General features: G+C 38.8%; 2 protein-coding genes across 5 annotated transcripts in view; one reads left to right on the top strand and one right to left on the bottom strand.

Moving 5' to 3' along the window:
* Positions 1-15,156, top strand: part of Vsx2 (Visual system homeobox 2) — a 459,366-nt gene that overhangs the window by 123,646 nt on the left and 320,564 nt on the right. The window lies entirely within an intron of this gene.
* Positions 1-15,156, bottom strand: part of LOC141399964 (solute carrier family 46 member 2) — a 34,602-nt gene that overhangs the window by 4,585 nt on the left and 14,861 nt on the right. For both annotated transcript variants that reach the window (XM_073979349.1, XM_073979348.1), the window contains exons 2-4: positions 2,234-2,347; positions 2,001-2,160; positions 13-101 (exon numbers count right to left, since the gene is read on the bottom strand). In XM_073979349.1, coding sequence (XP_073835450.1) covers positions 13-101; positions 2,001-2,160; positions 2,234-2,347 — 363 coding nt within the window. The remainder of the gene's footprint in view (positions 1-12; positions 102-2,000; positions 2,161-2,233; positions 2,348-15,156) is intronic.

The raw sequence follows: 15,156 nt of genomic DNA, 5'->3' as shown, positions 1-15,156 counted from the left end.
TTGAATACTTACATGTGTAGCCAAGGTAATTGAACAAAACACCACTAATGGGTTGACCTACGAATCCTAGGGTGTTGGTAAACGTGGCAAAGATGCCAAATCTGAAAGTAGATAATAAGGGAAAAATATTGAGGACTAGGATTTTTCGAACTGGAAAAGCTGCACCCAATGCTTCTATCAATCTTACTTACTATGGATTTTATTAAATAGAAACAAGTAAGAGCGGCGATAAGTAAAAGTAAAATGGAACAATTAGTTTCCTTTCGTTTATGAAGAAGACTAAAACAAAATTCGGGAGATACCGTTCCATGGGGGCTAACGTCGACCTATACTTACAAATTTCTGGCGGAAAGTGTTCAGACTCAAAGAAGACTAAATACGAAATTTCCGATATTTCGGTAAAACCTTCAATAGGAACCCGGGGACCTATACTGATAATTCTCTTCTGGATTATTTTATAACCCCATGGAAGACTAAATAACAAATTTCAGTTTTTCGTTTGGATATTGACGTCACAACCTTAAGAATAACGGGGGGGGGGGGGGGGGGGGGCTATATCGAAAGTGGATCTATACCGACAAATTTCAGTCAGAAAGGTTTTTACCTCCAACAAAAACGAAATATCAAAATTCAGCTATTTTGGTGGGAGGTATCGGGAGGTACCGCTCTATAGTGGCAATATGAAGGCCTTGACCTATACCAACAAATTTCTGGGAGAAAGTTTTATACCCCCCACGAAGACTGAGAACTAAATTTCCGCCATTTCGGTGTAATAATGAGGCCAAAACCTTAAAAATACCGAAAATCGGGTGGTACCGTTCTATGGGGGCTATATGAAGGCGTAGACCTATACCGACAAATTTCAGGTGGAAAGTTTTATACCCTCAGGGAAGGCTAAATAACAAATTTCAGCCATTTCGGTGTGATAATTAGACTAAAACCTTCAAAATACCGAAAATCGGGTGGTACCGTTCTGTGGGGGCTATATGATGGCTTGGACCTATACCGACAAATTTCAAGTGAAAAGTTTTATACCCTCAAAGTAGACTAAGTACCAAATTTCAGTCTTTTTGGTGGAATATTGAGACCAAAATATTAAAAATATAGAAAATCGGGAGGTGCTGTTCTGCGGTGGCTGTGAACAGTTTTATAGCCCCAACAAAATCTAACTACCAAATATCAGTCATTTCGGTGGGATATTGAGGACACAACCTTCAACATACCGAAAATCGGGAGGTACCGTTCTATGGAGCATATGTAAGAAGACGTGGGCCTTTACCGATACATCAAAACGTGAACCAATCCCGATAAATTTCTATGGTAGAATTTTGTAGCCCCGGAAACGACTAAATACCGAATTTCAACCACTTTGGTGAAATAATGAGGATAAAACCTTCAAAATACCGGAAATCGGGAGGAGCCGTCTTATGGGGGCTATACAAACACGTAGACCTTTGCTGACAAATCGCTGGGAGAAAGTTTTGTAGCCCAAAGGAGGAATAATACCAAATTAGATTCAAAATATGGGGACTATATCAAAACGTGGACCTATATCAACGATTTTTGGTATGAATGTTTTTTAGCCTCTGGAGACACAAATACCAACTCGGTGGTCAAATGGGAAAAATATCTTAAAAATTCCTTAAAACGGAGACGGGTCACTTTGTATGGGGGCTATACCAAAACGTGGGCTTACATAACCCATTTTCAATACCAAAAGTCCCTCGGACATACAATGCATTTTACTAAAATGTCATCCATCCATCTGCTTCAATCCGTTCAGACGCTGAAGTGATTTTCACAGACGGACTGACATGGCAATATCGATATAGAATTACACGCTGATCCAGAATATATATAGTTTATATGGTCTAAAATTAGTATTTCGAGTAGTTACAAATGGAATGACAAACTTAATAAACCCCCCATAGAATGGTGAAGGGTATAAAAAATGGCGCCCAACATTTCTATCATCATCTAATCTTCTATGTCTTACTTACCTAAATACACGATCTGGTTCCGGTGTTGAAATTGTTATATAACTGTCAATAGCCATCAGACACAATGTTGAACCACCAAGCAATCCCGGTACAATAGCTTCAGTATAGGCACCAAACTCCATGGGGATTTTATCGAAAAATATTGCCGATATCAGCAAACCTTCCTTGTGAAAAATCGATTAAATAATTATGTAATTGAGCGAATTACACATGTTGTTCAGCAGTATACTTACACAAGAACATAAGACTTTCGCCTAACACGGGGAATATCATACAGGCCTTCCTCTTATTATACCGATCACTCCAACCACCAGCAAAAAGCAGCACAATTATTGGGAATATGGCAGCTAGAAGAAGAAGCGAACAACATTTATTGGATAGAACAAATAAATTAAGATTTTTTTTTTAAATAAATTACAACGGAATATATTGAAGCTCTCCAGTGGCGCCCAATGTGGGGCTCTACACTGTATGTAAACAAAGATTTGTAACTTTTAAGTAAATTTCAGTGATGAGATATACAGAAAATATAACTGAGTCTGGAAATTCGGCAAAGAGTAAAACCAACAAACTATGAAACGAAAAGGAAGGACATTTTATTACAAAATTCATATAAGTTACGAACATATCCGGAAGAAAGACCAGCCTTCTTTTAGCGGACCAAAAGTCTTCTCTGTTTTATGAGATGATAAGTTGTTCTTGTATAAGGCTAGGTATCCTATAGAAGGCCAGTATGTCATCGTATAGAAAACTTCAAGGTCCTTTTATAGAAAACCACCAGGTCTTCGTATAGAAGAATTTAAGGTCTCATTATGAATAACATAAGATTTTCCCAAGAAGATCATTAGGATTTTTTTTATAAGACCACTAAGTCTACAGAAGTCCAATTGATCTTATTCCAGTTCCAGCCGTGGTATCTCGGGACATGTCATACCGGGAGGACTCCCACCATAACACCCGTGGAAGTATTTTAACGGGACATGACATTGTGTTGCCGTACTGGAAGAATCTTCATCCCTCATGCAGATGGTCCATTGATAACATGAGGTTATAACCTGTTGTAGTTCTCAGGTCGGTTTAAATTTTGTGCGCACCACACTGGCGCCGCATAGCTTACGACAGACCGACCTCTGTGCAGTTCATGTGGTGAACAGAGTAACAGAGACAGACGGATATTTGCATATTCCTCTTTCGGAAAATATCGAGATGGTAAGATTGAATGGATTGAAGGTATTCGACGTCAAGATCGTACAATAGTACGCATACATTATGATCTCTATACCGTCAAGAGGGGGTGGAATACAGGAATGGTAGAAGTTAAACAATTTCTGAGATATCAACCCCACCTTGGGGATCTCCCTGCTTCACTCGACGGGGTTTCGAATTCTTGTTCATGAATTCCACGTACGACTAGCGTTCACACATATAATTGATTACCCAAGGTTTCAAACTTGGTCGGAAGCTAGTCTGTTCGATGTCTCAAACAACGTGAAGTGACATCATCAAAGACTTTTAATTAGTTAGGAAATATATATGATTCGACATATAACTCTTCCCTTCGCTCTGTCACATCCGAGGTGCTCAACAAATTAAATTAACATGCGCATCTCTTCGGTTCATTCAGTATATCGTCGCCAAACGTGACTGCGGTTGTATATTCCTTCTTTCCAGGGCTCGTTGCCCACAATCCAGTATAGGGATACGTAAAATCGATTTCGGTTAATCGATTAATCGATTATTAACCGTAAAATGTCCAAACGTTGTAGTCGACTATTGACTGTGCGAAACCCGGATAATCGATTATTCTTAGTCGACTTTCGGAAGACGGTGTCAACTATTATTCGTAGTCAGTTATATAGTTATATATAGTTTGTAGTAGTTGACTATTGGGCGTGCTAAAACAGCATAATTGACGTTACTTTTTTATACATGTAACCACCACGGATTGCATCTACGAAAATGGTCGATTATATTCGATTTTCGGCGGTTAACGATTAATCAATCGAAAAACCGGTTATTGCAATTCACTGCGTATCCGTGAAAAACATAGAGCTCTCAATCTGCTCCAACGCTGTAACCCTCTGGTCGTTTCCGAGAACGGAATGCCACAACTCATGATGGACAGTAAGGTGAAAGTTCCTAATCGACAGGTCTTAGGGTACAGTCGATTATGATATTCCAAAAGCGGACTAATTTGGAATTGCTAATAGGTAGATTGCTTGAGTACTTATTAGGGTCTCTTTTAACCGCAGCTTTACATTTCCTTGTAGGTCCTGCTTGAGTACATATCCAGGTTTCTTGCATCCTGTAGCAATATAATATTGATCGAATATTCTGAGAACCTAGAATACTTAGCTAGGTCTCTGGTCTACCAATTCCCTGGCTTTCCTGTGTTAACGAGTACTTATCCAGGTCTCAAATCGAAGAACATTTTTAATAAAATTCCAGTGCCGGCCGAAGCCCGAAATATAATTCTTGGTATACTAAGTAGAATAAGTCAACTGTAAAGCGTAATTCTCTATCAACGAAAACAATAAAAAGTGCGTCAAACGGTAATCACTGTATTTTCTTACCGTCTAAATTTAAATAATTTTCTTTAAGGATACCTGGACCACGACAAGTTACTCTAGCAAAAGGGGGAAAACTCGTGGTTACAGTATTCAACAGATTGTGCAACAGGAAAGCTAGTCCCCCATATACAATTCTAGTGCTATCCTTGTTGTTGACCTTGGTTTCTTGCCACGACCAGGTTATTCTTTCGACTCATAAAGTCCATTATTTCATCGGTCTTACCTTGAAGACCATTACAATAAAATTGTAAAATTTTTGCATTTCCAGGGATCAGTAGCTTAGAAGACTGGTCATCTCTTAGAAGACCTCTGGGTCTTCGTATCGAAGACCTTTAAGGCTACGACTCAAAGGAGTTTTCTTGCTTGTTTCGCCTTCTTATCTTAATCATTTCTATTAAAAGAATACAAAACGGCCGAACCAAATTCGAGCAAGGATGCCCATTACATTTTAATTTTTTTACTTGAAACGCCAAGAAAGGTATTATTCCTCTTAAAGGAAACCTGTAGGATTTCTTCTATTCTTATGGATACATTTACTTGTAATCTAGAATAACTTTAGTTCTTACAAAAGTGTCTTCTTATAGAAGGCTTTAAAGGTGCCGGTTAAGCATTGACAGATGTACTTGAAAAGTACAAGGCCGACATTACTGCCATACAGGAAATACGATGGAACGGGCGTCACAACAACACCTAAAGGTGACGCACTGTATTTTAGCTGCCATGACACAAAGCATGAGTTTCGTTGCGGAATTGTAGTTGGTCGGAGGTTGAAACATCTGGTCTCCAGCATCACCCCAGCAAAATTCTTCAACATCAGCTTTATTTGCGCTCATGCTCCCACTGAAGACAAGGACGAACAGACCAATGATATATTTTACGAGCGCTTAGAAGAAACATATGACCGTTGCCCTGCCCATGACATTAAAATCATTCTAGGCGATTGTAATGCCAAAAGTGGAAAGGAGAATATCTTTGGCCCAACAGTCGGGAAATTCAGTCTCCACAGTGAAACATCTGACAATGGTATGAGGCTGATCGACTTTGCAGCTGCAAAAAACATGGTAGTTAGCAGTACCAGATTTAATCATCTCGATATTCATAAGGGCACCTGGCTGTCTCCAGATCAAAGAACAAGTAATCAAATTGATTATGTTGTAATAGATGGAAGACATTCATCCAGCGTGTTGGATGTACGATCGTTCCGAGGCACAAACATTGATTCGGACCACTACCTTGTTGCAGCAAAGGTACGTACCCGTCTAAACGTTGCAAATAAAGCACGAACAGACACAACGCGGAAGTTGGACATCGATAGGCTGCAAACACAACAGATAGCCACAGCATATTCCACTCAACTAGCCCAATTGCTTAACGCGAGCACTCCTTGTCCCTATAACATAACAACACAATGGCAACATATTGCCCACTCCATGCAAACAGCCGCAAAATCCATACTTGGATTCCAGAGACTTCCACTAAGGAATCCGAAGAGAAAAATGCGGCATACAGGGCTACTTTACAATCCGGAGGAGTGTCGTGCATGACTAGGAGTGTCGTGCTGCCACCGAAGAGAAAAATGCGGCATATATGGCTACTTTACAATCCGTAGACACGCGTAGCGCACGAGAGAGATACAGGGAGAAAAGGAGAGAGGAGAAACGTCTTTTCCGCAGGAAAAAGAGAGAGATGGAAAAGCGGGAGTGTGAAAAAATCGAGATGTACAGGAGCCAGAATGAAGTCCGAAAATTCTACCAAAGAGTCAAGCATCAAACTGATGGCTTTGGTACAGACACATCCTCCTGTAGAGACCAGCAAGGTAATTTGGTAACTGATATAGATAGTGTACTCAGGATATGGAAAGAACATTTTTCAAATCTGTTGGTATCCAATAGCAGCGAAGACGACGAAGATACCACAGTCCCAATCCCAGAAGATGGTATTGAATGTATACCGCCCAGCCAAGATGAGGTAAAGACAGCAATAAATCGGCTGAAGAATAATAAAGCAGCAGGAGCTGATGGCCTACCAGCCGAGCTGTTTAAATCCGGAGGCGATACGCTGATAAGGTGTATTCCAAGCTATGTCTGAAAGGTATTCCAAGCTATGTCTGAATTTGGTATCCCCGCAAAGCTCATCCGGCTTTGTAAAATGACTTTAACTGACACGAGGTCCTCAGTTAAAATAGGAATGAACCTCTCCGAAGTGTCTGGTACCAAAAGAGGTTTCAGACAAGGAGACAGCCTTTCGTGTGACCTCTTCAACATCCTGCTAGAAAAGGTTATACGAGAGGCAAACGTCAAAAGAAGTGGCACAATCTACACCAATAGCCACATGTTACATGCTTATGCTGATGATATTAGACATCATGGGACGATTAGTAAAAGAAGTAACCGATACCTTTATGAAGGTCGAAGGAGAATCTGCTACAGTGGGTCTGGCGGTAAGCGGCGAGAAGACCAAGCTGATGGTCTCGACGCGCAATGCGTCCATTAAGATCGGATCAACTGTTAATGTTGGTTCCTATAATTTTCGACTTCGTATACCTCGGCACCGCCGTAAACACAAAAAACGACATCATTTGTGAAATAAAAAGAAGAATTGTATTGGCCAACAGATGCTACTTTGCCTTAAGTAAACAAACAACAAACACACAATCAAAAATAACGCTTTACAAAACACTAATACTACCCGTGCTGATGTATGGTTCCGAAGCCTGGGTACTTGTGCAAGCAGATAAGGCAATGCTTGGCGTGTTTGAGAGAAAAATTCTTCGAAAGACTTTTCTTCTACAGAAGACCTTTAGATCTTCTTATTTTAGACCTTTAATTCACTACCTCCCTTTCTTGTATACATATGAATTAGTTGTCCTCATCATACATATGTTTATTTTCCTGATTCTATAAAAGATGATAATAATCTGCCCCAACAATAAATGCACTTCAATAATTTACCTTTTTATATGCCATTAATAACTAATCAATTTCCGTGAGTGTATGCAAATGAGCATTGCCTCCATACATCATTAAAATAATTATCTTGAATTATATTTATTAATTTCTCTTTCGCGTTGAGAGCTGCATGATGGAAGATATTTTTTTCGTTGAAAGTAATTAACAACAAATATTTAGCGATTAACAAATATTTGTTTGATTGCTTAAAAATCACATTTATTTACAGGTTCTCAAAACACCTCTGAATGCACAAATGACAGGTAAAGCGTCACACAAAGGTCATTTGTGGTTTTAAGCCCCGTTTAATAACAGCAGCATGGACATGAACTTGAATAGAGATTTAACTGTTGTTGAGTTTTTATTTGAAAACGATAAAACGATTTAAAAACATTAACAAATCATTACATATTACAACAACAGACACAACAACAACACAAATTTACAACTGTTAACAAAAAACACACATGTTTAGAATCCACCACAAAAATAGTAGCTTAACTTAATTTTGTGATTAACTTACCATATGCTTGTAAACAGAAAATCTAAACCAGTTTCAAAGATATGCATGCTTTCGCGCTCTACCAGCTGATGGTGATGTAGGGGCCCACATATGAATGAATTAACAAGCTCTTATGGCGAGATAGTCGTTATTCAATTGATTTATGTTTTATTGTGAGGATCGTTATCATCGCTTCTTTTATGGTTTGACAAGTTTTTTTTTTTTTTGAAATTTCGGTAGTGTTATGATGCTGTAACGTCAGTTTTGTTTTGTGGTGGATTGTTTTTTGTTAAAAACATGTGGTGCCACTAATAATGCTAATTTTTGTGACTATTTTTGTCTTTATACTTTATTCGGCATGTATTCTGAGAAACAAGAAATTCACGTTGAATAATTTTCTAAATTAGTAGTGTGATTCGGAATTTTAGCTAGTCATCTGATACCTAAGATAAAAACCTGTAGACAATTTAAAAACAAAAACTAGAGTCAAAAATTTTTGTTTTGGAATGTTATTTTCATGACGAGGGATATAAGCATTCCCAAACTGGGCGTCAGGAAGTATGAGTACCCGCAAGCATTTGGGAGCTACCTAAGCCGACTACCAAACCAATGGATGTAATTTCGCAACTCAGTGCTCAGTGGTCCCACTTGTATGGAAAGGAGTATCAAAAATAGTTATAATCGAGCCCAAAAGGGAGAAAAACTATTTTAATGAATGTAGGTCCACGTTTAGGTATAGCTCCCATATAAACGTACCTCCCTATATTCGGTATTTTGACGATTTTAGCCAAATTTTTCAATCGATTTGGCTGTAATTTTGCATTTTGTGTTCTGAGGGAACAACATACCTCCTTGCAACAAATGTTCATTATAAGTCCAAGTTTAGACATAGGTGCCATATAAACGTACCTCCCGATATTCGTTATTTTGACGATTTTAGCCAAATTTACTAACCGAGTTGGCTGTAATTTTGTATTTTGACTTCGGAGGGAACACCATACATCCATGCAAAAAATGTTCAATATAGGTCCACGTTTAGGTATAGCTCCCATATAAACGTAGCTCCCGATTTTCGGAATTTTGGCGATTTTAGCCAAATTTTCCAACCGATTTGGCTGTAATTTTGCATTTTGAGTTCTGAGGGAACAATATACCTCCTTGCAAAAAATGTTCAAAATAGGTCCAAGTTTAGGTATAGCTCCCATATAAACGTAGCTCTCGATTTTCGGAATTTTGACGATTTTACACGCGTGGAATAAGGGGAATAACTTACAGGGTGGCAGCTGGGGGCAGCTGGATCTAGTTTTATTGTAAACTAGAGACTTTCCCCTGTATTTTAAAAGAAATATGGACTTGCCCTTACGGGGCCAACATTAGTAAAACTCAACATACATTTATAGTAATGATATTAAAAATAGCACAAAAAGCCATTTACAAAGAATTTATTTTTAAGGAAGTTAGAAAACGAATTTTCAATATGTTTTTTCATAAAAACATAGGTAATGCCGTCAACTATAAGTTTCATTTTGGAAATTGTACAATTACCTATTCAATCTTTTTTAATTTCACTCATAAACTATTGGAAAATTTCGGGGCCCCTATCTCAGGAAGGTATTGTTTCCCCTAGAAAAAAACTACAATGTTATAGTTATGATCATAACAACTACCCACTATTATAATTTCCACACGGTCCGATAAGTGACCTTTAACTGCATTAAACCAGGGGTGCTCAGAATAGTTGGTGTATTAGTAGTGGTAAGTAACTCTCCCCATTGTTAAGCAATGGCAAATCAGAAATAAAGAGAGAATACGTGTGGTTTGTGTTTACGCTACCGTAAGGAAGCGAACACCAATTCATTAAACTTTGGCGGAGAACATTCCTCAGAGAACGGATCAGCATTGTATATGTTAAAATGGGATTTTGGGTTTTGGTAGTCATCCCTCGATAGTTATGGTGTTCGTCAGCGTAGAATTTTTAGAGCTTTAGGAGCAATATGTGAGGAGTATGGACTTACCTAGGAGAAATTTTATAAAATTCCAAAGATATACTCAAAGAATTTTTTTTCAAAGCTTGTGAAAGGGGTACCAGCCCCCCTATTCTGTAACTTTTTAACACCTTTACTCATTGTTTATTTTACAACAATTTCATTTGTTTGTTTTGTAGTTGTTATAAAAACCAAAGAAATTTTACCAACTTTTCAAAAGATTAAAGTTACAGAATATGCCTACTGAAGGGGTTTTCCAAGAGACCCCTTTAATTAATTCTGCTCCTTAGTCAATTTAGTTGATGTCAGTAAAGTAATTTAGAGCTTTTAGTAAGTATGGACTTGGCTACGAAAAAAAAAATTGTAATAAGGTCTACCTTCGGTAAAAATTAGAAACTACTCTCGAACATTCCTTAAGTATAGTACACATTGACAAGTAAAACTGACAGTCATCGAGGTCTATTTCGTGAATATTAAAGCCTAACTGAAAATGTTCTTTTGTAATCTCTAATAAAATTTGTTATTTGACGGAAAATTTTCCTAAAAGTACGTTGACTGTCAGTTTTGAATGATAGTGTGTACTTCCCTTTAAACATCATTTAAACATTAGTGGGGGAGGTACCGGAAGTATTCGAAGGCCGCCTGTTGATGTATGGGTTTCACGAAGTCCGCTACACACAAAAAACTGTATGTTAGATATACATATGTTTGGATCCAAACAAATATTTGTTTGGGATTGGTTGCAAACAAATATATGTTTGGATCCAAACATAATTTGGTTGTGTCCAAACAAATATATGTTTGCAACATTTTGTAACAAATCTCAATGTTATTTGTTTGGGTACCAACATATTTTTTGTCAAAGAGGTTAACAACAGGGCTCTCGCGGCTGCGAAATGCTGTTTTATAATAAAGAGCTGTGTTTATTGTGTAATAGAAGGCGCAGACGCTTTGGCACGTGTATTTAGTGCTTTGTTGTTGTTGTTAACCAACGTAGCAAGTGAAGAGGAAAAAAAAACTTATATTATGTTGTTCCCTTTTCTTCAGTTTTCTAAATACAATCGTTGAGTAAAGGCGGTAAAGTGAGTGAATAAATTAGTGTTTTGTGTTTTCTTAAAGAAATTGTGCTTTTCAGTAAATCAAATACCGAAAACATTTTATAGTTGGAAATTTTATAACTTAATCAAAAAGGTTAATCGAAATATTTTATTGGACAAGGAAAAATTTAATATTGGTAATTACATCAATACATTTTTCATATACATACATACATACATATGTATATTAGAAATATGGATGTACCTATTTATTACTTACTTACTTAGCTGGCCCATTACAGAACATTTGTTCTATAGGCCGAACTAAGAAGAGATCTCCATTCCTCTCTATTCGTTGCTTCGCACTCTGGAATACCGCGCCTTTAAATCTCATCATCCACTTGTTTGCGCCATCTATTCTTTGGCCTGCCAATTCTGCGTGCACCGCCAAGCGGCCCGTATTTATACGCCTTTTAAGCGGGTTCATCATCGCTCATTCTTATTATATGGCCTAGCCAACGCAATCGCTGCATCTCGATACGTTTAACAATATTGATGTCGTTGTATAGCAGATACAGCTCGTGGATCATGCGACGTCGATATTCACCGTCAACGCAGATTGGTCCGTAGATCTTTCGAAGAATTTTTCTCTCAAACACACCAAGCACTGCCATGTCTGCTTGCGCAAGTACCCAGGCTTCGGAGCCACACATTAGCACGGGTAGTATCAGTGTTTTGTAGAGCGTTATTTTTGTTTGACGAGATGTGGCTTTGTTTTTAAACTGCTTACTTAAACCAAAGTAGCATCTGTTGGCCAATACAATTCTTCTTTTTATTTCACAACTGATGTCGTTTGTTGTGTTTACGGAGGTGCCGAGGTAGACGAAGTCTTTTACTACCTCAATATTATAGGAACCAACTTCCACAGTCGGTCCGAGCTCAATGGACGCATTGCACGTCGACACCATCAACTTGGTCTTCTCACCGTTTACCGCCAGACCAACTTTAGCAGATTCTCCTTCGACCTTTATAAAGGTATCAGTTACTTCTTTTACTGATCGGCCCATGATGTCTATATCATCAGCATAAGCAAGTAACATGTGACTATTGGTGTAGATTGTGCCACTTCTTTTGACGTTTGCCTCTCGTATAACCTTTTCTAGCAGGATGTTGAGGAGGTCATACGAAAGGCTGTCTCCTTGTCTGAAACCTCTTTTGGTACCAAACTCTTCCGAGAGGTTCTTTCCTATTTTAACTGAGGACCTCGTGTCAGTTAAAGTCATTTTACAAAGCCGGATGAGCTTTGCGGGGATACCAAATTCAGACATGGCTTGGAATACCTTTGAACGCAGCGGGCTGTCGAAGGCTGCTTTCGATAATCGACAAAAAGGTGGTAGGTGTCGATCTGCATCTCTTGGGTCTTCTCCAGGATTTGCCGCAGGGTAAATATCTGGTCAATGGTGGACTTGCCAGGTCTACAGGCGCATTGGTATGGTCCAATTATCTCGTTGACCATAGGCTTTAGTCGTTCGCACAATATCCCAGACACGATCTTGTAGGCAATAGGGAAAAGACTTATGCCCCTATAGTTGGAGCATACAGTCTTATCTCCCTTCTTGTGGACGGGGCACAGGATACTCAGGTTCCAATCGTCGGGTACTCGTTCTTCCTGCCAGATGGTGCTAACTAGTTGATGAATACACCTTATCAGCGTGTCGCCTCCGGTTTTGAACAGCTCGGCTGGTAAGCCATCGGCCCCTGCTGCCTTATTACTCTTCAGCCGATTTATTGCTGGGCGGTATACATTCAATACCATCTTCTGGGATTGGGACTGTGGTATCTTCGTCTTCGCTACTATTGGATACCAGCAGATTGGAGAAATGTTCCTTCCATATCCTGAGCACGCTATCTGTACCTGTTACCAGATTACCTTGCTGGTCTCTACAGGAGGATGTGCCTGTACCAAAGCCATCAGTTTGATGCTTGACTCTTTGGTAGAATTTTCGGACTTCATTCTGGCTCCTGTACATCTCGATTTTTCCACACTCCCGCTTTTCCATCTCTCTCTTTTTCCTGCGGAAAAGACGTTTCTCCTCTCTCCTTTCCTCCCTGTATCTCTCTCGTGCGCTACGCGTTGCTACGGATTGTAAAGTAGCCCTATATGCCGCATTTTTCTCTTCGGTGTCAGCACGACACTCCTGATCATACCATGGATTCCTTGGTGGAGGTCTCTGGTATCCAAGTATGGATTTTGCGGCTGTTTGCATGGAGTGGGCAATGCTTTGCCATTGCGCTGATATGTTATCGGGATGAGAAGTGCTTTGATTAAGCAATTGGTCTAGTTGAGTGGAATATGCTGTGGCTATCTGTTGCGATTGCAGCTTACCGATGTCTAACTTTCGTGTTGTGTCTGTTCGTACTTTGTTTGCTACGTTTAAGCGGGTGCGTACCTTTGCTGCAACAAGGTAGTGGTCCGAATCAATGTTTGCGCCTCGGAACGATCGTACATCCAACACGCTCGATGAATGTCTTCCATCTATTACAACATGATCAATTTGGTTTCTTCTTTTCTGATCTGGAGACAGCCAGGTGCCCTTATGAATATCGAGATGATAAAATCTGGTACTGCTAACTACCATGTTATTTGCAGCTGCAAAGTCTATCAGCCTCATACCATTGTCAGATGTTTCACTGTGGAGGCTGAATTTCCCGACTGTTGGGCCAAAGATATTCTTCTTTCCAATTTTGGCATTAAAATCGCCTAGAATGATTTTAATGTCATGGGCAGGGCAACGGTCATATGTTTCTTCTAAGCGCTCGTAAAATATATCTTTGGTCTGTTCGTCTTTTTCTTCAGTGGGAGCATGAGCGCAAATAAAGCTGATGTTGAAGAATTTAGCTTTTATTCGAATTGCAGCAAGTCTTTCATTCACTGGGGTGAAGCTGGATACCAGATGTTTTAGTCTCCGACTAACTACGAATCCACAACCAAACTCATGCTTTACGTCATGGAAGCTATAATACAGTGCGTCACCTTTAGGTGTTGTTGTGACGCCTTTCCCAATCCATCGTATTTCCTGTATGGCAGTAATATCGGTCTTGTACTTTTCAAGTACGTCTGCCAATGCGAAGACTGCACCTTCTCTATAAAGAGTGCGAACATTCCAGGTGCAGATTCGCAGATCATGGTCCTTAAAACGTTTGCGGGGTTCGTCAACTTTAGAGGGGTTTGTTTTTCTTTTCTTTCGTTTTTTCATAGTAGGCTGTTTTTTCTAAGGGAGGGTTACTAACCCGACGCCCAAACCCAAGTTTTTAACGTTCTTATGGGTGAACGTACCTATTTAATACATTATATAATTATTTGATTCCAGAGGCCGATTTCCCGCTGATGATTTCAACTTTGAGGAAAATGTGTTTTATTTCAGAACTATGGATAAGCGTTCAACGATGTTTCTATATAATTTTTTCGTTTTAAAAGTGTGACTTTTATAAATTATTTCATTAAGATATTCTTTTATTAAGGTCTGTTATGTATTTCTTTGGAATGTACATATGTATCTGTTGTTGCTTTTGTGTTTTCTATGCCTTTCAACATAGACAAATAAAAGAATAGACAGATAAATTGTAGTGTGCTTGTTTTTTGTAGGGGTCGCCCTAACGGAAACTACGGAGACATCTCACTCAATTGCATTTTGTTTTAGGGTAAATTGCAAAATTTTGTTGAATTTGTTTATATGAGGATGTAGATCTGGTCAAAGACTACCCAAATGTTATTTTTTACCAGCATAAATAGTCTAAAATTGTATAGTTATTGCCATTTTAAAAATTCAGTGTTTATCTAACTGACTCAATTCACACTCAGTGAGAGAATTTAGGTGAGAGGATTTCTTTGTCTATTCTTTTATTAGTCTATGCTTTCAATAAACCACCACCATAAATGTATGTGTATATGTTAGAGATAGCGAGTGATCGCACACTGAGTACAAGTGAGCATAAATTTCAATGTTCTTTAAATTGAAATTTACGCTCCCTTGCTCTCAGTAAGCGCCCACAGGTGCATGTGTTTTTTTTTTTTTTTTGGCTTTTGGGTTTGTATTTGTTTGCACCCAAACAA

Source organism: Musca autumnalis, unplaced genomic scaffold, assembly GCF_047663935.1.
Source record: "Musca autumnalis isolate F117 unplaced genomic scaffold, ASM4766393v1 scaffold_3, whole genome shotgun sequence".
NCBI lineage: Eukaryota > Metazoa > Arthropoda > Insecta > Diptera > Muscidae > Musca > Musca autumnalis.
This window is presented reverse-complemented; position numbering and strand designations above follow the sequence as displayed.